Raw genomic sequence first — 27,951 nt, 5'->3', positions numbered from 1 at the left:
AAGGTTAAGAAACCCTGACACTGGGACAGAAATAATACCTAAACTAGAGAACAGTGGAGGAGGGGCCAAATGTGAGGACAGAACCAAAAGGATTTATGCATACCCAGTCTTGACAATGTACCCAGAGCCTCCCCAAGGCCAGAAACCTCATAGCAGCATCCTATCTCTCCCCAAGGTGAAGGGCAGGATCCAAAGCAAAGCACAGAAGGGAACCGCTTTTCCAAGACTTTTGGCTTTGAGTTGCATTTTCTGGCCTGTAGTGAAGAGGCTGTAGGGGTGAAATAATCTCTCTCCTTTTTCTAAGTTTATTTATTTCGGGGGGGGGGGGGGGGGCGCGGCGGATGACGGAGAGAGAGAATCCCAAGCAGGCTCTGCACGGTCATGGTGGAGCACAATACATGACTCGCACCCATGAATTGTTGAGATCGTGACCTGGGCCAAAATCAACTCAGCTGCTTAACTGACTGAGCCACCCAGGTGCCCCTAAAATAATCTCTTCTTTAAGAAACTCAAGGAATGCCACTGTTTAGACTTAGACCCAAGTGATTAATTCTTGTGGTGGTGCTGGGCTTGTAAAGAACTCCCAAGCCTCAAGATTGAGAGTTTCTAATCAGGCAAACTTAAAAAACATTCTTCCAAGCAATCCACATTCTAAAACAGGGGACCAAGGGCAAGTGCACTTTCCTAAGATAATCTAATTTTCTGTCATGCTCCAAGATATTTGAGCCAAACACAACTTTGAAACAACACCTCTTCAAGGCCCAGGAAGCCTCAGGATAGAAACTAAAGGGGCAAAACTCCCAGTGAAAGCTGTTCTGGAGAGGCTCAGGAACTCACTTGCAGTGTCCCTGTTTTCCAGTCTCCCCAGTCCACCACAGGGTCACTCACTTTTCTCTTTCTGGGAAAAAACAAGAGCCCTGTATACAGAATCTGAGACCTCTCCAAGTAGCCTTCTATTGTGACAGAGCTTGACTTTGACAGATCATGGTGGTGGGGTGAAGACGGTTTTCTTCTCAAAGTCCTCAAGGACAGAAGAGAAGAAATAAGCAGAAATAACTTATGAATAAATGTTCCACCACTTGCTAATCATGTGACTTTGGGGAAGTCATGCTCCCCTTTAAGGCCTCAGCCTCTTCAGCTATAAAAACAAGGCAATACCATTCACTTCACAAAGTTATTCTGAAGATTAAACAGGATAATGTGTGAGTATAAGGAACATGCAATCTGGTATTCATTGATTACATCTGTTTAGATTCCACATTCTTAAAAAAGACCAATAAGAATTATGAGGTTTAAAAGTTTATTTTATAAACATGTCATAATTATATAAATAACAAACAGAAGTTTCATAAATTAGTACACACAGTAACAGAGAATAAGCTTTAACAGAAAAGTTGGCACAAAGATGTAAGTACTTATGAAGGTGATTATTAAGCCTTCTCAGTCTGAAATAAAAAGGAAAATCATCATTTACACTACCACAATAGCAGTATCCTTACAAGTTAAAAAAAAAATCTTTGCTTAATAGTAACTTGAAGGGATGAGCACTGGGTGTTGTATGGAAACCAATTTGACAATAAACTTCATATATTGAAAAAAAAAATAGTAACTTGAAAAATTAAGCACATCTACAACTACTGTTTAACCAAAATTTCGTTTTGACATTTATCATTTAAATGCAAATCTCAAATAACCCAGCTTAGCAAAAAAATGTTGACTCTGGGCTACGTACAAAACGAAACTGCATAGTATAGTTCCTGCTCTCAAGAAGCTCACGGACAAGTTACGTAATGATTGACTAAAGAACATACTAGTTAGTTAAGTGGTGTGAAAAAACGACCTGCTCAGAGGTACAGAGAGGGCAGTGGAAGGAATACCTGGGTCTTACAGCACTGTGTAAGGAGCCAACAGTCCCAGGCCCACATCCCAGCTCAGGTAAGTCACCAAACTTTGTTTTCACTGAGTTCATCTTAAAAGCAAGATCATAACAGGGACACCTGGGTAGCTCAGTCAGTTAAGCATCCGACTTTAGCTCAGGTCATGATCTCAGGGCTCGTTAGTTCAAGCCCTGCATCCACTTCTGTGCTGACAGCTCAGAGCCTGGAGCCTGCTTCAGATTCTGTCTCCTTCTCTCTCTGCCCCTCCCCTGCTCATGCTCTGCCTCTCAAAAATAAAGAAGCATTAAAAAAATTTTAAACAAACAAAAAGCAAGATGACAGTATGAATACTGTTCACTATATACTGTTGCTGGGAAAAGCACTGATTTAGTAAATGCCAACTTCATACAAACTCTTTACTAGGTACTGTACTATGTTAAGGGCTGAGATAAGAGGGATAAGACACATTTTGATACAGGGCTTACAGTCTGGGTAGTTGCCAAGATGCTACACACACAACAGCTAGGTACTGCCAGACAGACCATCACTCCTGTCAAGACCCCTTCAGTCGTGATCAATCGGTTTTTTAAAAAAGCTGCATGTCAAAAAGTGAAACAAAAAGTTCTGTCTTGTTATTTTTGCCACACATTTTTGGAATTAGATCAGTGGTTCAGGCCGGTAGGTACAGAATTCTATGTGATGCAAAAAAAAAAAAAAAAAAAAAAAATTCTATGTGATATTCAGAAGTGCTGATGCCAGGCCCCACCCAAAGCTTACTGCTTCACAATCACCGAGGGCTTGGCAGTTCTGAAGTACACCCCCAGCCAAGAACCCTTGAAAGGCATATAAAACAATATAAAATCACTGTTAATGCAAATGTGGATACTTATTAATAGACAGTCAAAAAAACATATAAGTAATATAGTACAACTTGAATATTTGTGATTAAAGCCACTTAAAACACTAAAAGGCGTTCTAGTGAAAACACAATGGAGCAAAAAAAAATGGCACTATGGCAGCACTGACCTCAGCTTGCAGAGGCCTGTTACCTGCATATATTGTTTGCAATCTGTGCAGGTGTACATCTGTTTTAAGGGGAAGAAAAAGTGCTCGAGATTATGAACCCTTTCTATACACTTTTAATATTAAACAACTAGCTTTTAATTTTTTTTAATGTTTATTTTTGAGAGAGAGAGAGACAGAGCATGAACAGGGGAGGGGCAGAGAAAGAGGGAGACACAGGCTGTGAGATCATGACCTGAGCTGAAGTCGGATGCTTAACCGACTGAGCCACCCAGGCACCCCTAAACAACTAGCTTTTAAGTGAACATTTACTGAATGCTATTACCAACAGGCCGAACTGATGCAGCATGGTTTTATAGCATAAGCCTTAAGGTCAAAGGACTAGGTAAGAGTCCTAGCTTCCCTTATTGCACCCGTAACATCTGGCAGGTTGCTTACCTTACCTGGCCCTCAGTTCCTTCACCTCAGTAAAATAACTGTGCTTGTTCACAGTACTGCTGGGTATTAAGTGAAGAAAATTAGAAAATTATAGGCCATTATAGAAACAGTAATGATTGTTTAGTATTTACCTCAAAACTAGTGCAACTGTAATATGCTTGCAAAAACAAACAAAAAAACCCCAAAACTCAACTGATGTGTGAATTTTTACACAGTATCTAAAAGCATTATTTAACATTAAAAAATCAATTTTTGCAAGCACACAATTATAAAAGCAGTTCACGTTTATAAGGATTTACCATCAAAATAGCATGTTGCCATACCCACATCACTTGACCCGCCTCTCCTGTAAAATCTTCCTGCCAGAGGACTGGCAGTTCCTGAGTTCCTGAGGCCCCTTCCAGTTTCAGGGTCTGTGTGATTCACCAGGACATTACAAACTTAACTCCCTTCCCCACTTACTTCTTCTTGAGTTGAGAACTTGGGAGAAGAAAAAAATAAGTGCATTTAAAGCATTTCTTATAAAACAGAAATTACGGACAAAATACTCAAAAGTTGGGGTCAGCCTGATCAAAGTGCAAATGTTTAAGAAAAAACGTTAATCCTTCCATCTTGGGATCGGTACCTATTCGGAACAAACAAGAAAAGTGAAAAAAAGAAAAATCAATTACCAGAGGATCTTTCTCCTACAAAGCATGATAATCAAGGAGAGTCTAGCCAAAAAATTTCAGGGCATCTAGGATACCTTCTCAAGCAAGTCAAAAACCACAACTTGAAAAGAGAGAAACATCTAAAGAAAACCCACAACCCTAAATTCCCAAGGTCAAGAGAAGCACTTTTCTTTATATATTTAAGCAATTTTCGCAAAGCGTTGTTTTATATACACTTACGTATCACTGTTTACTAGTTCCAAATCACGGGAAGACAGGAAAAGACTTAACAAGCTTTGGGTCACATGTTCGCTAAAAGACCATTAATAACAGGTTTTGGACGATTTCAATACCTAGTACTGCCAGAAGCTGGCGACCTTTAAAACCTAAATAAAAACCATCAGTAACGTGTAGGGCACAAACAATCCAATACCCACCAATAAACCAGCCACTTTTAACCTACAGGCTCTCTGCTGTGACTGCTTCTTCAATCAACAAACACAGAAACTTCAGCTCGGCGGGAGGCCAGGATGGAGAATGTCACAGGGAGAAAACTGTCCCCACCTAGCCTCGCGAAGCTCTCGGTCCCCCAGGAGGGGAGGGCCTGCACCCGAATAACGGTGCCCGGCACTCCTAGGTTTTAACATGCCCAACCGGCCCTTTGCCCTGGAAACAGAAGCGGCCGCGCCATTTAAATTTCGTCTGGCGGCTACGCCAGCCGAGTCCGGGGCGGCGGCCCCAGGCCGACCGCCCTGACCCCAGCGCCCGCCCGCCGCCGGGCCCGCGGGCCACCGAGGGGCCGGATGGACCAGCGCCGGCCGCGGCGTTCCGGTGCGCGCGCGCGTCTCAGCCAATCGCGTGCTCGCCCGCCCCCCGCGGCCGCGGCGAGGCTGGCGCTGGGAAGAGGAAGAAGAACATTCGCCCTCCTCCTACCAGCGCGCGGGCGGCGGCGGCGGCGGCACCGGGGTCACGAACTCTGACCTTTCACTGACAAAAACAATAACAAACCCCCCCTTCCCCGCGACCCCGGCGGCGCCCCCGGGCCCGCCCCCGCCGCCCCCGCTCCCACCTCGGCGTCTCTTCTCTCGCCTGCTGCCCCGCGAGCCCGCGGCCCCCGGGCTCCCGCCATCCGCCAACGCCGGGAGCCCGGCCTCCCCGCGCCCTGCCCTCCGCGTCGGGGGCCGTCCGCCGCAGACACGGGACCTGCTTCGAGGCCGCTTTGGCGCCAAATCCTGAGGTAAAATTGAAAAGGGGCCGGGGCGGGCTCGGGCCAGCGGCAGAGGGGGCGGGCCTGGCGCGCGGACATGGAGCCGCCGCGACGGCGGCTGAACCCGACCCTTTTACCTTTGCCACGGGGCGGCGGCGGCGGCGGCGGCGGCGGCGCCGGACGCTTTGCATAGTGGGCCGGGCCGCTCCCCTCCCCTCCCCGCCCGCGGCCGGGCGAAGCGAGCGGGCTCCCCCTGACCGGCCCGGCCGGCGCGAGGGTGGGGGCGGAGGGGGAATGGCCGCGGCCCCGCCTCACAGCTGGCCCTCCGCCAGCGCCGCCATTTTGTTCTCGTTGGAGATGGCTCCGGCTGGGCCGGGCTCCCCTCCTCCTCCCTTTCATCCTCCTCCTCCCTGCAGTCCCTCCTTCCCTAGTTCCCCGGCTCCTCGCCCCTCCGCTTCCCGCCCGCCGTTGGAGACCGCCGCGGCCCAACCGCCGTTTTTTCTGAAGGGAGGGTGGAGGAAAAGGAGGGAGGCGGGTGCGGGGCGCGACTTCATGAGCGATGGCTGGCCCGACCAACTGGTGCCCAGATAGGAGGGATGGGTCCTGTGGCCCCGCCCCCCGAGCTCTGCTGATTGGCTAGGACGGGAGGGGCGGTCCCCGCGGGGCGCGGGAGCCCTGGCGGGGCGGGAGCAGAGGCCGCGACGCGGCGTGAGGCTGGGGCGGTGGGGGCGGGGCCGGGGGCGGGGCGCGCGGGGGCGCGGCCTAGGTTAAGAGTCTGGGGCGCTCCGGGACGCGGCGAAGGGTTTGGCGCACGTTCCCTAGCCGTGGAATGCGTCCAGAATGAGTACCGTAGAACAATAGTAATAAAGGTGATGAAGTATCTAGAATCCACGGCGCTGGCTTGCGGGAAAGGCTTTTCGGAACCTGTACATCCTGCAGGGCTCTTTCCCGTGTTTTCGGCATGGCTGCGGTTGAATCCCTTCTGAGGCTCAATTTCCTGGACTGTAAAATGGGGAGAATGGTGGTTTTTGCCAGGCTATCCCTCCCTTCTCAAGATCGGTTGAGGGTCTCTGCTCAGAAAATGGAGTCCAGACTACTTTGTGAACGGCAAAGTAATGTAAAAATGGTGTTCCTGTTGAAAGTAGGATGTAGAGCCATTGGGAAATGAAAAGCTTAAGGGCATTGAGGGCTTGACAGAACAGAGGTAAATCTGAGGTAATTCTAATTCGTGAATTAAATACTTATTTGCCTAGTTTGGTTCACTGGAGGATACATCCAGAGAACCAGCTAGACAAAGCTCTTGCCTTGCTAGAATTGGGGAGCGGGGTGAGTGGACATTAAAGAGATGATTAAAGAGTGGTCAATTTCATGAAAGAAATGAAATTAAACTGAGTGATGTATTAAAGGTCTGATGAGACTAATTTAAGTTAGATTAGATTAGGGAAGGTCTTTTATGAGGTGGTGATGTTTGAGCGGAGGAACCCAAGGGAGAAACAGTGTTAAGAGAGAGTGAACAGCAAGTGTAAAGGCCCAGGAGGGAAAGTGTCCCTGGCGTGATTGAATAGGCCAGTTGTGGCTGGAGAGTGGTTCGAACTAGTTCTCTGTCCTTTCCATTATCCCACTGACCTCCAGGCTAAAGTCTGTGAACTGTAACAAAGGTAATGTAGATACATCTTCAATTTAATAGGGCCTGGGTGGCTCGGTTAAGCGTCTGTTGGTTTCGGCTGGGGTCATGATGGCGCGGTTTGTGGGTTCCAGCCACGCATTGGGCTCCCGGCTGACAGTGTGGAGCCTGCTTCAGATTCTCTACCTCACGCCCCTCCCCCTGCTCACTCTCCCTGTCTCAAAAAAAAAAAAAAAAAAAAAAAAAATTTTTTTTAAAGAGACAAAATACAGCCATCAAATGAATTACTAATGAATACGTGACTGGGGTGTGGGGGGAAGGCTTCAAAATCACTTCTAGATTCAAATCTTTTGTTAGTCTCTCATACCCATCTTCAGTTCATAAAGTATTTGCCACGTGCCACTAATACCTCAGGCACTAGGTGACTAGGACACTGATCTGGGTCAATTATGTGAATGTGTTTCTATACATGTGAGTTCTGTTCTCTCCTCTGCGTGTATATATGCACACACATATACACACACACATAAAATGTTTCAAACGGAAGCTAAATACTGTTGTAGTTAACTGTCAACATTTACCAGCTGTCTGACTTTGGATAACTTCCTTAACTTTTTGAGCCTCAGTGTTTTCATCTGGACAGCAGTAGAGCCTTCTTTTTAGAATTGGGGATTAAATGAGTTAATATAAATAAAGAACTTAGAAAATTGCCTAGCACATAGTAAATACCGGTAATTGGGGTTGTCATTATGAAGCACTAGCTGTTGGGTAAAGACCTTAGACTAGTTAAGTGATATAAACAGTGAAATTTTTATGCAGTGTGGTATAGGGGCAAAACACTGGGTTAGAATTAGTTTTAGCTCTTTTCCTTTTGGCTGGCACCTGGCATCCAGACCAAAAGTTTATTTAGAAAACAAAGTAGAGGAACTAAATAGTACTAATGAAAGTATGGGGTGCTTTACAATTTACAAATCTCTTTTACAGGCTTTACATTGTTCAAGCCCCACTAGAACCCATGTTATGGTACACCATTTTCCTGCTTCCTATTTTAAGAACTTTCTAAGACTTACTTCTTATCTCTGTATCCCTAGCTCCCTGTGCACTAAACACGGTGGCCTGCTTTCAGCTTCCTTAACGGTGTGGCTTACCTTTACCCCAGGTCGTTTCACGTGCTCTTCCCTTCACTTCAGACTTTCACATGCCTGCCCTTTCCTCCACATACCTCCCATCCTCCAGTCCCCTGCAGATCTCAGCTCAAGCATCACTTCCTCAGGGAAGCCCTCTCTGTTGCCCACTATTTGTCTAGATCAGATTCTATTACTTTACACTGTGTTCTTTTTCCTTGTATCTCACTTTTTAATTACACACTGTTATGATTGATTGATGTCTGTTCCCCTTACCATACTGTAAACTTTGTGACAACAGGAATCATTTTACTCACCTTTATATTCCCAGCACTTAGCAGAGTATCTGGTACTATTTGTTGAGTGAATGAATTGTTGATAACTTTTGATATCACAGATAACTAAGTTGCTGCTCTTAAATGGTGCCTTTTTATATGTGCTTGCTTGGCAATTCAGATAGCAGTGCCAACAATAAAATGTCTGTTGTGGTATTTGGATGAATTTAGGAATTGGTCCCTCACAGATACGGCACTGCCTAGAGATGTAAATATGGGTAAAATAACCCAGATTAATCCCTTTTTACCCACTTAGGTGTTGATTTGTGTTTATCTTTTTAAAACAAGAAGTTGATAATTTAATAGTTATAAGTTAAATCTCATGAACATTAATGAGCTCATATGAAACTCATTAATAAGTAAATAGCCCAAATATAATGTCATTTCTCTATCACAGGGGATCAGAGAACAGAAAAGAAGACTTTAGTGGGTTTGCAGGGAGTTGAGAGTTGAAGTCTCTGTGGCCATTAATTTTAAATATTTATCTTTCCAAAGAGAAATTGATTCATGCAATGGAATTACTGAAAATCACCCTTTAATTGCTTTACCAAGGTTAAAAGCAGATTTTTATGCAGTATGTGTCAAGCTTCTACTGAAAGGTCTGGTTAATACAACATTTTGTTTATATAATACAGATTTTTAAAATAAAATGTTACAGTAGTTTGAAAACAACAGTAACATTTTTATTTAATACTTTGTTTATTTTTGGATGTTTCTTTTCTAACCTGTTCAAGGATTTTTTTGGTATCACTTGTTCAGCACTCTTGATTCCTTGAACTAATTACTCAGGGTGAGCAAAAAACTGATAGTTTCCTTATTATTTTATATCATTAAATTATTTATTTCCTCAATAGTTGTATTGATGGTGATCTTGAAATTTTGTTTGAACATGCCTTTATAGAAAAAGAAAAACCCTGTGTTAATAACTTATTAGGTTTGAGAATTGTCTCCAAGGAGTCAAGTGACAGTGTAGCACCTGTCTCTGGAACCTTGAGTGGGTAGCCTCTTAGAGGCTTATACATTCCTCACTTGAAATATGGGGAGGGATGGGGCGCCTGGGTGGCTCAGTCGGTTGAGCGGCCGACTTCGGCTCAGGTCACGATCTCGCGGTCCGTGAGTTCGAGCCCCGCATCGGGCCCCTGTGCTGACAGCTCAGAGCCCGGAGCCTGTTTCAGATTCTGTGTCTCCCTCTCTCTGACCCTCCCCCATTCATGCTCTGTCTCTCTCTGTCTCAAAAATAAATAAACGTTAAAAAAAATTTTTTTTAAAGAAATATGGGGAGGGAGGAGCCAACACTGAGATTGGGGTCAGGAGTAGGGAGGGGCCAGTTACTATCTAAATGACTTATAGATCGAGGCAGGTGGGCCTTTGTAGAGCAGCCCTCTTTCAAACCATAGCATTGAACCACTGGCCTCATGTATCTAGCTGCCTGAGTGTGACATATTGAGGACTTTCATTTGGGATTTTGTCTTTAAGTTCTCTTACCTATGTGTCAAATTCTTCTTTCGTCCCAAAGCACCTCACAAAGCAGATATTGGTCAGTCCCCTTTAATCAATGCCACTTAGGGAAATCGGTGAAGGAATCCATATTAGAGTTTATCAAGCCCAGTCTCACACCTTGATGCAAAACTCCCCAGCCAGAGTTAGTTCATCCCTTTTTACTTCGTTGCTGGTTATGAGGAGCTTAAATAATGTTGACTTTTCCCCTCCCTGTATGAATACCATCTCTAACCCGATAGACACATTCATGCTATCACTCATTGTAAAAAATATGTTCTTTATTTGTTATAGTTTGACCTGCCTTCAGCATAACATGCCTAGAGGCCAAGATTCATTTTGTAATTCCCTCCCATCCTGCCATTCCTTCTCCACGTCCCTTGTCACAGTGCTGCCACCTGCTTCCCATGCTCTCTTAAGTGCCCTGAGTGCTAGAGATTTTTAAGCAGCAGGAGCTCTGTTGCCAAAAGGCAGGCCTGCCTGGGACCAACTCACCTAGTATAGCTACAATGATGAGGGAGAGTGTATGCATACAGAGGGTGAAAGCCCAGATCAAGGCACTGGCATGGGGGCATTGTTAGGGGGACAATATGAACAGATTCATGTCCCTCGCATCTGGGAGTCTTACAGTAGAAGGGTGGGAGGGGAGTTGTTTAAGATGTGAAAGGAATAGACTAGCTCAGACACTCAACTGTCCCTTCTGATTTTAACTGCTACACTCCAGGTAGTTAGTCTATAATGATGAAAGCGAACCTCAGGGACAAAGTGTGATTTTTAGGGACGATAAAAATTACTTCCTCCACTATGATAAGAAGACTTCATGAGAAGTCTTTATAGGTAAAACCTTTCTTTTCTTAATTATCGACAGTAACCAAAGATTCTAATTCCTGGAAATGTTAATATTGTTGTAGAGAGATTTCATTCCAAGTGTTAAAAAAGATAGCTTTCTCTCCTGTTTGGACTAGTAGTCAGAGGTATGAGAGGGTTGAAAATGAAAAATCGCCTCAAACTTGAAGCTTTCATGGTTTTACTGGGAACCACCTTATTTATATCTTACCTGGCTGCCCACACATGCAGCCTCAAGAAACTCCAATAACTGCCTGCCTCTAGGTGGCTGAGAAAGATACACAACAGAGATTGGATGGCTTTTGGGAAGTTATACAATGCCAGCAGGCTTCATGGTACATTTGCCCAGTAGTATTTATTGAACAGTGAATCTGATTATTATTTGCAAAACATTTCAGAAATGCCATTTGTACTATCTTCGTTCTTTTTCTCTCCCCGTTCTCCATTGCTTCTGCAGTAATGCATCTTTTTACTAGGTTGGTTAAGTGAATGGCCTGGAATTACTCTTTTTTTAACTTTTTTTTTTTTTTAACATTTATTCATTTTTGAGAATGAGAGAGACAGAGCATGAGTGGGGGAGAGGGAGACACAGAATCTGAAGCAGGCTCCAGGCTCTGAGCTGTCAGCACAGGGCCCGACGCGGGGCTTGAACTCACAGACTGTGAGACCATGACCTGAGCTGAAGCCAGACGCTTAACCAACTGAGCCACCCAGGCACCCCAATAGCCTGGAATTATTTAAAAAATCACGTTTCACCATGGTTAAAAGCACATATTCTAAAGTATGTCAGCCCCTGGCTGAGAAGACTGGCAATTAGAATATATTTGTTGACTTATTCGATACAATACAGATTTTTAAAACTTTAAATTTATAATACATGTTTCTTCTCTGAGGAGGGAAAAGAGTCAATTTTTAAAAATAAGTATCAGATTACTAATTGGATGGGACTAGATCAGAAATTTCTGTGAGCAATACTGAACATAAATTACATATTTTGGAATTAGTGGTTGTGTAAATGAGTTATTAAGTGGTCTAGCTTATGTTCCCTTAGATAATAAACTAGTCTCCTGTCATTTTTTAAAATTCCTTTCTCTCGACTTCTGTTTTCTGGGAAACTATTTTGAAGGGCACTGTGGTATAGAGAGAATGTTGTGATTTTAGAGACAGGCCTGAGTTAGAATCCTAGGTCTGTCTCTTACTAACCAGATGACTTGAAACAAGTTGATTAAAATTCTGAGTCTTTTTTTGTCAGTATTGGTGGAGCTCATACTTAGAAGGTGTGTTAAAGATTAAATGATGCCTAGTTTGATGTAAGACATGGTAGATGCTCAGGAAATCTATCCTGCTTTCCTTCCATTCATCCATCCATCCATCCATATTTCATGCTAATAGAAATGAAGAGAGTCTGTGTCACCCTTACACTTGGGCCCTTGGTAAGGGAGGCAATCACCCATTAGGGTACATGTTTTTTAGGGGAAGTCTCCATATAGAAGATTGTAGTGCTGCTCCCATAGAATAGGAACTGCATGTAGATTAGAGTCACTACTCTTCCCCACTATTCATTCACTCCTCTCCTCATCTCCCCAGGCCCATCACACACACACTATTGCTGCCCCTTTGTTATAGTCCAGACCTGTAATATGGAAGAAATAGGTTTCCTGTGGAGGGTGGGAAATCATCTGACCCCAAAGCTAAATAATCTTTGAGTCTAAATAATGTCAGGGTTTCTGATAAAAAGATGTATATCTGAACCCGAGACATCTCTGTGAGCATCTTTTCTGTTGATGAACATTTATATTATGCTCAATTTGCCACTTGATTTCTATTTCCTGATTGTAAGGCTTGATCTAGGATTTCAGGTCTTCAGATATGTATTTCTTATTTTTTAGTTCTCAGGCAATCCAGATTCTTCAATTTTTATTTTCCCATGAGTATAAAAAGACTTCTGACAATCACAGCATAATAAACTTAAACTGAGTACCTTGTACCTATCAAGAAGTTCTAGGGGCACCTGGGTTGCTCAGTTGGTTAAGCGTCTGACTCTTGATTTCTGCTCAGGTCATGATCTCATGGTTCATGAGTTCTAGGTCCATATCAGACTCCGTGCCGACAGCGTGGAGCCTGCTTGGGATTCTCTCTCTTTCCCTCTCTCTCTGTTCCTCCTCCACGTGTGTGTGCACACTCTTGCTCTCTCTCTTTCTCAAAATAAATAAACTTAAAAAAAAAGTTCTATACCCAGAAGTATTTTGCAAATAGTTATTAGCTTGTTTTTAAATATTTGTGAGATTTATCCTAATTCAGGCCTTTCATTTTGCCCAGTTGTATAATTTAACAGAATAAATTACAAATGCTACGTGAGCATATTTTATTTGTGTGTATACATTACATATTTATACACATTTCATGTGGATCTTATGTCAAAATGAAAGAGCTGTTCCTAGTTATATATTGCATTATATAATTTGAATTTTTGCTTTCAAGTTTCTTTGAGAAAGTAAAAGCGTCACCATCTCCTTGTAGCAACGGTAGCTACCATGTATTGCATGTTTACTGTATGCCAGCCTCAGTGTTAGGCTCTTGACATACATGTGTAAGATCTAATCTTCAATCTTCCCAATAACCTCATGCAGTAGGGTATCAGAGAGATCAGCTTAGTATCAGAGCCTCAAAAACCTGATATATTTGCTTCAGTGGGAAAATACCAAGACTAGATATTTTGAATGTTATATAATTATGGGCCATGCAGTACATAAATACGGATGGTATAAATCAGTTGATTGTAATGGGGAAGGCAACTCACTCATTCCTGTCAGTGAGGACAATTTCCTTGTCCCAGGACTTGTTTATTGTTATTTGAGACACTCCTAACCCTTCCCCTGTGGGGAGCATAGCAGGTCTATCCTGGTGACTGGCTGACTTGGGGATTCAGGTGTTCCCAGTCAGAGACCAGCTTTCACTACTCTGGGGTCTGTAGCCCTGCTTGACTAAAGAAATCCTGGTTGCAAAATTTGGTCAGCTGTACGCTTTTTGTGAGCCTAGAATAGTTGATTCAAAGTCACTGTTGTGTTCTTTGCTTTTTTATTGTTAAAAGTTATATTGATCTACTTGTATTTGAAAAGATTTATGTTGTAAAACCTAACATCACATAAGACCAACCAATAATAGTTTTACTTCATCATTCTGGGGTCTGTATCAATTTTTATATATTGTGCCCTGTTGTCATTTATGTGCTATACAAGAAAAACTCTGTAGTTCAAGTTAAGTTTAAGAGACTCTACCTTCATCCCTGGCCTTGCTGCCACCACTTTCTAACTTCCCTTCCATGTACAGCCTCTCCTTTTCCATCATCTCTCCACACTGTTGCTCAAAGGTTTTTCGGTTGTTTTTTTTGTTTGTTTTTGTTCTTTCGAAAATCCAGATGTGATCACTTCATTTCTCTGACAAACCTCTGGTAGTTCTCTGTCGTCTGCAGTGTCAGCCTTTCGCCTACCCTGATCTCTCCAGCAGTTTCCCACCAGATTGCCTGCTGTTCCTTGAATATGCCATTCTCCTTCATACCTGCCAGTTTGTATGAGCCGTCCCTTCTGCTTAGAACTCTCCCCCTGTCACCCCATTCTTTCCTTGCTAAATTTCCATTCTTCACTCAAGACCCAGTTTAACTAGCTCCTTCTCCTTTAAAACTGTCATTGGCTCCCATAGGCAGAGGGAGATGCTTTTTCCTTTGGACATCCATTGTAGCATTTAAATTGCAGAGCTATTACAGTTTCCTGCTTAAGTTCTTCGGGGGCAAGGACTGCTCCTCCTCCTCCTCTTCCTCTTTTTCTTCTTATTGTTCTTATTATTAATCTTCAGCAATTATTCCATTGCCAGTTCAGAGCAGTTGCTTTCAAAGGTTGATGGTCTTGCATTTGATTAATTTAAAACCAACATAGAAAAATGTACTGTAGCAGCTTTTTTTTTTTTTACTAGAGATACTTGCTCTTATAGCTCTTTTGGCAACTAATCAGATTCTTTTTTCAGAAGCATTATTGTGCATGTGGGCAATCTTCAAGGGTTAGGGACTTGAGCGGGTTGGGCTCCACCCTTTGTAGACCTCAGGTTCCTGTACAAAGAGCTACTTTAATGTTTTGTCCGCAGTGGTTATTGCAGTGCCTGGAGTATAGTAACCACTCAATAAGTGTTACTTACTATGAGTATTACCACGTTTACTGTGCGCTGCACCAGCCAAGAAGGTTGTTGATACTTTGATTTGTGGTATCAAAACAATAAATTGTTCTTTTTTTTTCCAGATCAAATGCAAATTTATATTGTGCTAGTGAGTATGGTTTTTTAAACTACATGTAGACACAACTGACTGTTTTCCTGGAGCTTCTCATTCTAGGGAGACACCCCTAATTGATGACCCTTGCCCAGTACCCTTTCCAAAACTCTCTACCCTTCCTTCTCACTGTGATCTTTCTGTCTCTAGGACTGCCTATGGCTGAGGTAGCTGTGAGAAAAGCTCTCAGGTGAGAGTCTTACCCCCTGATATTATCTGGGGTACACCTGATTTAATGTTTTCTCTCACTTCTTGACATTGCCTGAGGATTTTGTTTTACTTCTTAACATTGTGATATCCTGGAGAAAGAAGCCTCTGTATCTTTCTTACTTATATGTGAGGATAGGCTATGGTTTGTTACAACATATTTTCAAAAATGATGAAATGGAAAATATTTTTCTGAAATAACCTTTTCACTTACCTGTTCTTAGTGAATTTAAATTTTTATTGAAAGCCCTTGCGGGGCGCCTGGGTGGCTCAGTCGGTTAAGCGGCCGACTTCGGCTCAGGTCATGATCTTGCGGTCCGTGAGTTCGAGCCCCGCGTCGGGCTCTGTGCTGACAGCTCAGAGCCTGGAGCCTGTTTCAGATTCTGTGTCTCCCTCTCTCTGACCCTCCCCCATTCATGCTCTCTCTCTGTCTCAAAAATAAATAAACATTAAAAAAAAAATTTTTTTTTAAAGAAAGCCCTTGCTTTTCATAGTTTCTCTTTCATTTTCTCTCTCCCACTCTTTGTCTCTGCTTGTTTTTCCAGAAGGTGCACTTTCGTCCTTGTTCATTTTTAAGCAGCTTGGAAAGCTGCTGTTTTTTTTTTTTAATTTTTTTTTTTTCAACGTTTTTTATTTATTTTTGGGACAGAGAGAGACAGAGCATGAACGGGGGAGGGGCAGAGAGAGAGGGAGACACAGAATCGGAAACAGGCTCCAGGCTCCGAGCCATCAGCCCAGAGCCTGACGCGGGGCTCGAACTCACGGACCGCGAGATCGTGACCTGGCTGAAGTCGGACGCTTAACCGACTGCGCCACCCAGGCGCCCCGGAAAGCTGCTGTTTGATGATGCCTGACATTGTTTTGGAGGAAGAAAACCAACAGTGAGATCAAGAATTGTAAGAATTCCAAATGTGTAAAGAAAGGTTGCTGCTCTGGTTTTGAGTGCTTGAGATGATCTAGGAAGTTGATGTGTGGGAGAAGACGGCAAGATCGGGGACACTTGCCCTAACAGAGAGCAAGACTTCTCAGAAAGCTGCAGTAATAAGATAATGGTAGTGGCATGTGGAGAAAGATAGTAGAACAGTAGTGGAACAGAATGGAGAACTTAGGATTATAGCCACATGTATAGGGTAGCCTGAGATATGGCAGAGGTGGCATTACAGATTAGTAGGGAAAAAGATTGTTCAAAAATGGTGCTGGAAAATTGACTATCCGCACAGGAAGAAAATTAATTGGATCCTTCTCACCAAGCTCAAGAATCCATTTCATGTAGATTGAGGACTTATATGTGAGGGACAGAGACAAAACTCCTAAACATTTATAAGAAATACATAAAGTTATACTTATGACCCTAGGGTAGGACAGGATTTTCATAAATAAAACATAAAAGTACAACCTGTAAAATAAATATTGATAAACCTTATTAAATTTAGGAACTTGCATTCATCAAAAGACAGCATAAAGAAAGTAAACAAACATGCCACAGGGTAGGAGATGTTTAGTTTAATATTTAGAATATCCAGAATATTTACTTTTTCTAAGCTAAACAGGTTAACTACTACTTCTCTATGACCTAATATCTATAATCACTGGTCATTAACAGTATCTTGGGACAGCTCCCTCTCCCCCAGCCTTATCTGAGACTAATTGGTCCTGCAAATTTAATGTTAAAGTTGAGTCATTACAGAAAGTTTTCTGAGTTACAAAGTCTCCATCAGGCAGTCATCTATAAAATCTACTTCAGCTCAAAACTTAAAGGATCAAGCTACCTCTTTTAGGGAAACCCAATAGAAAGTTACACCTTTCTAGTATTTTTTATTTCTATACTTCTCAATAATATTTCCCTAACAATATTTCTGTAATATTCAAATTCATATATTTCTTGTATCAAACTGCATCAATAACAGCAACAGAAATTCTAACAATCCCAAAAGTGATTAAATTAATAGTTACATCTGCATGTTTGGATTTTATTTCTTAATATAAAATACCTATTGGTTATTTATCCATTTGATTCCTTAGAGAGTTCTTATTTACTGTTTTGAGAAGAAAGATTAGAACTCTAGACTTTTCACATGCAATAATTGTGGGGTTTTGTTTTTGTTTTTGTTTTTGTTTTTGAGAAGGAGAGAGAGCCCGCAAGCAGGGCAGGGGCAAAGAGAGAGGAGGGGGACAGAGGATCTAAAAGCAGGCTCTAGGATCTACACTGACAGGAAACAGCCTGATGAAGGGCTCAACTTAGGAACCTGAGATCATGACCTGAGCAGAAGTCAAAAGCTTAAACCTCTTGAGCCACCCAGGTGCCCCAATAATTGTGTTTTTAATAATAGTCAGTAGATTTTCTGGTACCCGTGAAGTGATGCATTTTTCTTCCTTTCCTGTTAGTTGGAACCAAACAATAACTGGGAAAAAAGACCAGAGTGTTCTTCTGAATCACTGACACTGGTGACCTGGTATCATTGTAGCAGGTGGTACAGTATGTGCTCTCACAGGATTTTGACTCTTTGGAGGCAGGGGCCAGTTCTTTTATGTTTGTCAGTCACAGTTTCATGCCTCCATTTCTTTCTCATTGCCATTTTGGCAATAAAATAATCTGAAAGAATTAATGATAATAGATGTGGGTATTTAATAGTAGATAGAATAATATGGAAAGTTACCAGAGAGTAAAAAAGTTTCAAAGAGATCAGTGCTTGAAATACTTTAGTTAAGAACTACTGGAAAGTGTTTTATAAAATTGCATTGTCCAGTTTATGATTGAGGGAGGGCCAAGCAAATGGACTGTGTATGCATTTGTGTATATAACACACTTCATGTGGTTCTATATAGTTTTTATATGTATTGCTGGAAATAAATTATATAAAAATTACACAAGAGCTTTTTTTCTCCTATTCACCATGAGACCTGTGCATTCAATAATAAAGTCTTTCTGATTTGTCCAGGAATTAGATCCAAAGTGGATCTCTTTATCCTGAATTCTTGTGGAAGACTTATTGGAATGGGGTTTAGGGACTATTTAGGGGAGCTGTGTCTTTAGACCTAAAGACCTAAAGACACCAGGCGGGGGGAGGGGGTGGGGGCTGTTTCGTTAATAGTGCTTTGCATTCAAGTGATCCTGACCCAGGAGACCAGCACACTTTTTGGTCTATAGATGCTTTTCCTCAATTTTTACAAATGAGGGCACTATTTTTTCTATTAATAAAAAGCTGAAATATCTCATTTTCTAATTTAATGAGGACTTTAAAACATAAATTGATATATTTATGGGTACCATGTTATTAGCCCACTTTAGTAATGTAGTCTCCTTACTTCTTTGCTAGTGCTGGTGTTTGCCTTTCAACCTGTGAGGTGTGTTAGCACCTGGGCAGGGTTTTGCTCCTCACATTGCCGCTGGTAACAGAAGTATAGTTGATGATAGCAATCTAGTGCTCTGTATCTAAGGTTGATCTCACACCTTTCTCAGATAGCCACCTTCTTTTTCAGCATAATGTGACTGGGAGCTATCCAAAAAGGTGTGATTCCCACCTCCCTGAGAGGTGAACCAAGCTGTTACAACCCAAGGGTCTTGATAATTCCAGGGGAAGTCTTGTTTCCAAATTGAAATGTTTCTGCTAATTGATTTTGGTACCTGTAATTGAAGAAGCTGGTGCAGCATATCCAGATATGCTTAGCCTAGTAACTGTGTCTTCTAAAGAGGGTAGAATCTGCACAAGACACTACCAAAGATGAGTTTTGATTTCTGATATTTTTCAAGTAGCCTGGTTTCTCCCCACCTGATAGAAGTTGCTGCATCTTTCCAAACAGGTTCTCTAATGATCTTGCTTCACCATGGCTACAAATATGGAGGGGCTGGTTCAGCACAGAGTGGGGACCCAGCAGGTGGCTGAGGTGAGTGACAGGGGCTAGCACAATAGCTGGCACCCTTGCTTTTGAAAGGAAAAGTACATCCGTGTCCTCTGTTGTTTGAAAACCGTCCCAATGAAGTCAGCATGAAGTCCAAATCCAAAGCAGGATGCTGCCATGGAAGAAAAAAAAGACGACAAGAACATTTACTCCTAACATTTCTTTACATGAGGAGGGTGGCCTAGCTGCATACAATAAGGTGACTTTTAAAAAGTTTACCTTAAGGGGTGCCTGGGTGACTCAGTTAAGTGTCCATCTCTTGATTGTGGCTTAGATCATGATCTCGCGGTTTGTGAATTCAAGCCCTGTGTCAGGCTCTGCACTGTCAGTGCAGAGCCTGCTTGGGATTCTCTCTCTCTGCCCTTCCCCTGCTTGTGCTGTCTCTCTCTTTCTCTCTCAAAATAAATGAATACACTTAAAAAAAAAAAAAAAAAAAAAAAAAAAAAAGCTTACCTTAAACCAGAAACGAAAAGAATCCAGTAGTTAATCAAACTTGTGATTGTAGTTTTAACTCCAAGCCTCTGTCTTAGTTTCTTGCATACTTGATACTTTGTTAATACTGTGATATGGTAGAAAGCCCAGTTCAGTGCAATTTGCAGTCATTATTGACCAACTACCATGTGCTAGGGATTTGGGGAAGTGCTGAGAAATCTGGAGGTAAATGAGCCATTGGTCCTCCTATAGCGGTCTCAGAGCCTAGTGAAGGAGTAATTGAAAATCAGGGTGCGGGGCGCCTGGGTGGCGCAGTCGGTTAAGCGTCCGACTTCAGCCAGGTCACGATCTCACGGTCCGTGAGTTCGAGCCCCGCGTCAGGCTCTGGGCTGATGGCTCAGAGCCTGGAGCCTGTTTCCGATTCTGTGTCTCCCTCTCTCTCTGTCCCTCCCCCGTTCATGCTCTGTCTCTCTCTGTCCCACAAATAAATAAAAAAACGTTGAAAAAAAAAAAAATTAAAAAAAAAATTAAAAAGAAAATCAGGGTGAGAAGTGTAACTCCATGTGAGGAAGGTGATCCTGGAGGGGGTGTTGAATAACATGTAAACATTTATCAGACCCAAAGAAGTGGGATGAAGAACTCTGCAGCTGATACTGGGGAGGGCATCCTAAGTCAGAAACCTGTATCACGTCAGGACAGTGACATGAAATAGCTGGTATGTTCGGGCAACTTGAGGTGTAAAGGAGAAAAGTTGGGCCAAATCTTTTCACTCTGGACCAGGCCTATGCAAGGGCTTTAGTCCATGCAACAACTGTTTAAAGTTGGTATGATCATTATTCCCATTTCATAGGTGAGGAAACCAAGGCTCAAGGACAGAAGCGATTGGCCAAGGCTACACTGATCTAGTTCTATTTCACTTCTTCCAGAGTTCCTTCAGTAAATCATGCATCATACTGTAACCAGGAACTATTAGAAGGATTCAGATTTGTACTTTTGAACCAATATTCATATCTCTAAGGCAAAAATACAAATTTACCAAACAATGAGCATTTAAAGAAAGAATTTAAAAAGATAAAAAGTAAGTACACACATTCCAGTTTAAACCAATAAAAATGGTGAGCAGATTTTCTAAATTTTGGATCAACCATTAACTTTAAGGGCCATATTCCCCCAGTAAATAATGATTAATATTCACTGAAGATGAAAACAGATAGATTTCATAAATTTTTTAATATTATATTTTTGAAAGGGTTATTAGAGCTGTGGAAGTATTAGGTTTAAAATGCCTGTGTTTATTTGTTGCTTTAGTTTATAGTAGGAATAATTAGCCTGGAAATCATTATATTGGTTTTTCAAATAGTTAGGGTTATTTTGCATTTGATACAGTTTCCAGCTGTTTTGGAGACTGATGTATGGATTACTAGGAGAATCATTAATTCTTCAGGGGAAGAGATTAGTATAGGAATTTACAGTAGTAATCTATAGTAACCAATAGTGTATGTGATCAAAAACTTTGCTAGCTAAAATTTTCTGTCAGATACCTTACTTCCTTAAGGAAATGGAATTTCATATATTAGTGCAACTATTATTTCCCATGGCAAAAAAAGTGCATTTTTAGGACACTTCCAAAATAATAGAAGGCATTCTTCCTTTGGAGCACAAAAGCAATCTTATTTAAAATATTCCCTAGATTTCTTTGCAGTTAGTTTAGTGGATAAGTATGTGTATTTTGTTCTTTGAAATTTTGAGCTTAATAACTTTAAACTACATATAATAACTATCTATAATATTAGATGTTCTAAAACAGTAAAAGAGCCTACAGTTCCATCATTTCAGTACTAAGTAGTAATTGAGTGGGAGTGAAGTATCTAAATTGAGTTATTAACAGTCACTTTTGGATAGTTGTTTATACGATCAGTAGACAATGAGGGAGCACACCCCTTCTCTGCCTGTGGGCCCGAGAGGGCACACAGGTGAATAAATAAGCGGGGGTTGTCTACTTACAAGGGCCCTGTGTCATGGGGCTCAGGCATGAGACAGGCCATGCTAGAGGAGTACATAGGAAAGGACAGGCTTTCCATAGTAGGAAAGAGGATCTGCAGGGACCAGACAGACTGGGATTTAAATTCAGGCCTTTCCATTTGGTCTCTGGGTGACTGCCTTGTTCCTCAGTTTCCTCAAATAGAAAATGGGAATAATAATAACCTGTCTATCTCATGGGATTGTTGTGAGAAGTCACTGAAATAAAAACGTATAAAGAGCTTTAGTAGGTGCCATGCTTTTGCTCCGTAAATGCAATACAGCAACATTGTCAGTCATGTAAATGATTCTGTCAAGTCCGTAGATCACCTTTTTCTCTATAGACCAGATAAGTCACAAATACCAAGGTTAACTACGAAAGTTGGAGAATACAAAGTAACAACTTGATGGCTTATAATCTCAAATTTACTCAGTTATTCAGAGAGACAGTTTAATATAGTTGTCAAGACTGTAGACTCTAGAGTCAGATGGCTAGATTTGAATCCTGACCCTGCCACGTGCAGACTCTGTGACTTCTGTGTCTTTTGGAATTGTCTATGAAGAATTAGTTTTGATTCTTTTTTAAATGTCTGGTAGAACTCAGCAATGAAGCTGTCTGGACTTGGGCTTTTCTTTGCAGGTAGTTTTTTGGTTACTAGTTCAGTCTTTTTCACTTATTATAGGTCTATTCATACGGTCTATTTCTACTCAAGTCCATTTCAATAGTTTGTCTTTTTGAGAATTTGTTCATTTCATCTAAGTTATCTAATATGTTAGCATACAATTGTTTACAGTATTCCTTTATAATCATTTTTATTTCTGTAAGTTCAGTAGCAATTCTCTTCATTTCTGATTGTAGTAATTTTAATCTTTTTCTTGGTCAGTCTAGCTAAAGATTCATTTGTTGATCTTTTCAAAGAATCACCTTTTGGTTTCATTGATTTTTCTCAATTGTTTATGTATTCTCTGTTTCACTAATTTCCACTCTAAGTAAAACCCTAAAGAGATAACATTTTGCATCCACTAGAATGGATAAGTCAGATAACAAGTGTTGGTGAGGATATGGAATAATTGGAAACCTCCTATATTGCTGGTGGGAATGTAAAATGGTGTAGCCATTTTGGAAAACAGTCTGGCAGTTCCTCAAAAAGTTAAACACACTTACCATATAACTCAGCAATTCCATTCCTAGGTATATAGTTGAACCCCTTGAACAGGGGTTGGGGTGCCAACCACCATACAACTAAAAATCTGTTTATAACTTTGACTCCCCAGAATTTAAACTATAGCCTACTGTTGGCCAGAAGCCTTACCAACAACATGAAAAATTGATTAATATATTTTTTATGTTGTATGCGTTACATACTATATTCTTACAGTAGTACCTAGCTTTTTCTTTTTCTCAGTATTTCTAGGCTATGCATTTCATGTGCAAGTTTTTGTGTTTTTTTTTCAAGTTTATTTTTTAAGAGAGAGAGGGTGTGAGCAGGGAAGGGGCAGAGAGGGAGGAGAGAGAGAGAATCCCAAGCAGGTTATGCACTGTCAGTGCAAAGCCTGATGCAGGGCTCAGACTCCTGAACTGTGAGGTCATGACCTGAGCCAAGATCAAGAGTCAGATGCTTAACCAACTGAGTGAGCCACCCAGGTGCCTCATGTATGAGTTTTTTTAAAATTGTCACAAATCTATAAAAAATTTCCCAAAGAATTTATGGGAAAAAAAATCTGTGCATCAGTGAACCATGTAGTTCAAACCTGTGTTGTTCAAGGGTCAAGTATATACCCAAAAGAAACAAAAACGTATGTCCACACAAAAACTTGTACACAAGCATCTATAGCAGCATTATTAAAAATAGCCAAAAGGTAGAAACAGCCAATGTCCACCAACTGACAAATGGTTAACAAAATGTGGTATATACATATAGTAGAATATTAGTCAACCATAAAAAAGGAATGAGATACTGACATATGCTAACAACATGAGTGACCCTTGACAACATCATACTAAGTGAAGAAGCCAGTCACAAAAGACCACATATTGCATTATTCCATTAATATGTCCAGAAACGGGAAGTCTACAGAGATGGAAAGTAGACTTGTGGTTGGTTAGGGCTGCGTTATGGGGGTGATACCTAAAGAGGTTTCTTTCTGAGGTAATAAAATGTACTAAAATTGACTGTGGTGATAGTTGCATATATCTGCGAATATACTAAAAACCGCTTAATTGTATACTTCACCTGTGTAGATTATTTGGTAGGTGAATTATATCTCAGTAAAACTGTTTTTAAAAAACAGTACATAAGCAACCAGATGTCACTGCCAAAATTAGGAAGTATTTTGCAAGATAAAACCAAAGGGCACCTGGGTGGCTCAGTCAGTTAAGCATCTGACATCGGCTCAGGTCATGATCTCAGGACTCAAGACTTCGAGCCCCACATCGGCCTCTGTGCTGACAGCCCAGAGCCTGGAACCTGCTTCAGATTCTGTGTCCCCCTCTCTTTCTGCCCCTCCCCTTCTCATGCTCTGTCTCTCTCTCTCTCTTCCTCTCAAAAATAAATAAATGCTAAAAAATAAATAAATAAATAAAGGAATTTGTGATCGTTTTCACTTATTAATTAGAATTACATACTTTCCAAAATACTAAAGCATGATTCACATGTATAGTAAACTATGTTTTAAAAAAAATTGTATATATAGTTTGATTCCAGTTTGTAAAGTATTTATACTAAATGTTTATAGCTATATAGCATGTACTATGTAATACCATGTGCCAGGTATTATGCTCAGTTTATCATTTCATTTAATATTTCCATTAACACTACCAGGAAAGTATTATTTTCCCCAATTTAAATAAGAGGAAACTGAGAAATAGACGGATTTCTTTGTCAGGTTTCAAACTCATATGTGAGTGACATCAGAATCCAGGCCTTTAATCACTATCCATTAAGTTCATTTTTTAAAATACCTTAAATGTTGGGGCACCTGGGTGGCTCAGTCGGTTGAGTGACTGACTTCAGCTCAGGTCATGATCTTGCAGTTTGTGAGTTCGAGCCCCACGTCGGGCTCTGTGCTGACGGCTCAGAGCCTGGAGCCTGCTTTGGATTTTGTGTCTCCCTCTCTCTGCCCCTTCCCCGCTCATGCTCTGTCTCTCTCTGTCTCTCAAAAACGAATAAATGTTTAAAAAAAAAATTTTTTTTAAATACCTTAAATGTTAATAGTATTTTTAGTTTTCTAGGTTATGGAAAATTGTCTTTATACCCCCATTTTCCAAGTTTTAATTGTAATGCTCTTATTTAAACAATTCAACAAAATTTATGATTTTTTTTCCCATGCTCAGTGTCAGAAGCATGGCAAAATTCAACCTCCTGCAAAATCTGTGTGCTGTGGAGTTGACTATGAAACTTGATAGAGAATTGTAACTATAGCAGTGGGAGATTGAATCATATCTAATAGTAGCATTAGTTTTGCTTTTCAAATATGAAATAAATGAATTTTTTTTAAAGATTTCCCTCTATAGCTGGAAATATAAAACACACAGACTCAGTGTTTCTTCATATTGCCTAAATGAAAGACAGACAGTTTTAAACTCTATGTTTTGAGTCAGAGAAATTTAGGAGTTAACTTGTTGAAGCACTTTGAGTTACTTACTGGTAGAAAGAGACCATTCATGCACCCAAACTGTAAGTTGAGTATATGTTTACACAGCGGAAGTGAGGTGGCTTCACAGATCTTGGCAAGGCCTTTTCCTGGGCCCTGGGCTGTCTAAGGGCCTCTCAATCATCAGATGCTCTTCGAATAGGAAGGTCCTGTCACCACTGAGAAAATAGCTAAAATCTTATGATCCCATTACTCTTTTTATCATCAGGGCTTGCATCACCATTGGAGAAAACAGCACATCCGTGCAAGGGGATGTTTAAAAACATAGGGCTCTCCCAGTTCTTGAACAAAGCTCTCTGTATTGGCAGAGCTACATACTCAAGTGGGAAAAAGCAAAGTCATTGCTCAGGTTTCAGGTTTCCAGTGTCCTGAAAAGACCAACTCATTACATTAAATTCTGTTATTCTGCCCTCTTAAAAACTGGACAGTTAAGTTTTAATTTTCTTGTCAAAGTGTAGTACATATACATAGATTTAAAAGTTGACCAGTACTGTGTTTGGTTTGAAATAGGAAACCGCAAGCTCCTGAACCATCCCTACCCCCTCCTTATCCCCAAGTCTCCCTCTCTAAATTCATTTTTTTCTGTTATTTAACTCCTTATTTCTAAAAATATCCTTACTCTGGTTTTTTTTTTGGTTTTTTGTTTTTTTTTTGTTTTTGTTTTTTAACTCAGTGTTAGACATCGTCCTTTTTTGAGGAAGGAGGGTTTTTTGTTTTTTGGGGTTTTTTGTAGTAAAATATGAAATTTACCATTATAACCATTTTTGTGTCCAGTTCTGTGACACTAAATTCACATTCACATTATTCTGCAGCTATCACCATCATCCATCTCCAGAACTTTTTCATCTTCCCAAACTGAAGCTATACCCCTTAAACACTAACTGCCATTCCCTCCTCCCCTTTCCCCCAGCAACCACCATATTCTCTATGAATTTGACTACTCTAGGTACCTCATATAAGTGGAATCATATAATATCTGTAAGTTTTAATAGGCTTATTTCATTTAGCATAATCTTCTCAAGGCTCATCCATGTTGTGGTATGTATCAGAATTTTCTTCCTTTTGGGGGGTGCCTGACTGAGTCAGTAGAGCATGCAACTCTTAATGTTAGGGTCGTGAGTTCAAGCCCCACCTTGGGTGTGGAGCTTACTTTAAAAAAAAAAAAAAGAATTATCTTCCTTTTTTTGTTGTTTGTTTGATTTTTTGAGAGCTTGACATGCACCCTACCAGGGGAGGGGCAGAGAGAGAATCTTAAGCAGGCTCCATACACAGGGCAGATCTCATCACGGGGCTCAATCTCACAGCCATTAGATTGTGACCTGAGCTGAAATCAAGGGTCAGACATTTAACCAACTGAGCCACCCCAGCGTCCCTGTTTTCACTCTCTTGGTAGTGTCCTTTGATGCAAAAAGGTTTTTAGTTTTGACAAAGTTCAGTTTATCCATTTTTTTCTTTTGTTACCTGTGCTTTTAGTGTCATATCCATGAAATAATTGCCAAATCCAATGTCATGCTTTTCTCCTATATTTTCTTCTACGAGTTTTATAGTTTTTGGCTCTTACGTTTAGGTTTGTAACCCATTTGTCTATGGAATAACAAAAGGGGCCAACTTCATTCTTTTGCATGTGGATATTCAGTTTTCTTGGCACAGTTTGTTGAAAAAACTGTCCTTGCCCCATTGAGTGGTCTTAGCATCCAGCATCCTTTTTGAAAATCATTTGACATATATGCATGGATTTATTTCTGGGCTTTTTTTTTTACCATCTTAACCATTTTTAAATATACACAGTAATGTTAAGTTTATTCACATTGTTGTGCAGTGGATCTCCACAGCTTTTTTGTTTTGTAAAACTAAACCTCTGTATCCACTAAACAGCAACTCCCCTTCTTCCCCCTCTTCCCAGCCCCTGGCAGCCACCATTCTATGAATTTGACTACTTTTTCTATTTTGTGTAAATGGAATTTTATAGAACTTGTCTTTTTGTGTCTGGCTTAGTTGTAGCATAGTATCTTCAAGGTTCTGAGCTCTCTGTTCTGTTCCACTGGTCTGTATGTTTGTTTTTATCCCACTACTACACAGATTTGATTACTGTAGCTTTGTAGTAACTTTTGAAATTAGGAAGTGTGAAACATTGAACATTGTTCTAATTTTTCAAGATTGGTTTAGCTATTTGGGTCCCTTGACATTCCATATAAAAGTTACGGTGTATTTTTCCATTTCTATAAAAAACATTGTTGGGATTTGAATCCCTAGGGATTACATTGAATCTAGATGGCTTTGGGTAATATTGGCATCTTAAAAATTTGAAATCTTCCAATACATAAACATAGTATGTCTCCCATTTATTTATGTATTTAATTTCTTTCAGCTCTGTTCTGTAGTTTTCAGGAAGTCTTTTACTTCCTTTGGGTAACTTTATTTTTAAGCATTTTGTTATTTTTGGAATTGTTTTCTTAATTTCCTTTTATCATTGTTCTTAGTGTATAGAAATGCAACTGATTATTATGTGTTCTTTTTGTATCCTGCAACTTTGATGAATTGTTCATTAGTTATGAGAGTTTGTGAGAGAGAGAGGGAGAGAGAGAGAGGGATATTCAGTTTTCTGTGTGTGTGTGTAATCTTGTATTTATCTTTCTAGCCTAACTGCTCTGGCCAGAATTTCCGATACAGTGTTTAGTAGAAGTGGCAAAAGAGGGCATCCTTATCTTCCTGATCTTAGAGGAAAAGTTTTCAGTGTTTCGTCATAGAATAGGATACTAGTTGTGGGTTTTTTCATGTATGACCTTTATTATGTCAAGAT

General features: G+C 40.9%; 1 protein-coding gene and 1 long non-coding RNA gene across 5 annotated transcripts in view; one reads left to right on the top strand and one right to left on the bottom strand.

The window, feature by feature from the left end:
* The window catches only part of LOC132678878 (uncharacterized), a 34,202-nt gene extending 28,611 nt beyond the window's left edge, over positions 1 to 5,591 (bottom strand). Inside the window, exon 1 of the long non-coding RNA XR_013554110.2 lies at positions 5,333 to 5,591. This is a non-coding gene — a long non-coding RNA (uncharacterized LOC132678878). The remainder of the gene's footprint in view (positions 1 to 5,332) is intronic.
* The window catches only part of NR2C2 (nuclear receptor subfamily 2 group C member 2), a 94,792-nt gene continuing 71,768 nt past the window's right edge, over positions 4,928 to 27,951 (top strand). The window contains exons 1-2 of one of the 4 annotated variants that reach the window (XR_013554109.2): positions 4,928 to 5,225; positions 18,948 to 19,031. Coding sequence is in view for 2 of the 4 variants with exons in the window: in XM_078442732.2 (XP_078298858.1) it covers positions 18,972 to 19,031 (60 nt within the window). In the remaining 2 variants the exon portion in view is untranslated. Of the gene's footprint in view, positions 5,226 to 15,831; positions 16,043 to 18,947; positions 19,032 to 27,951 lie in introns of those variants that run through there. The other 3 variants (XM_078442732.2, XM_078442733.2, XM_078442734.2) reach the window with 3 other exon arrangements.

Source organism: Panthera onca, chromosome A2, assembly GCF_046562875.1.
Source record: "Panthera onca isolate mPanOnc1 chromosome A2, mPanOnc1 haplotype 2, whole genome shotgun sequence".
NCBI lineage: Eukaryota > Metazoa > Chordata > Mammalia > Carnivora > Felidae > Panthera > Panthera onca.
The sequence above is the reverse complement of the archived record's forward strand: the minus strand, read 5'-3'. Positions and strand labels throughout refer to the sequence as shown.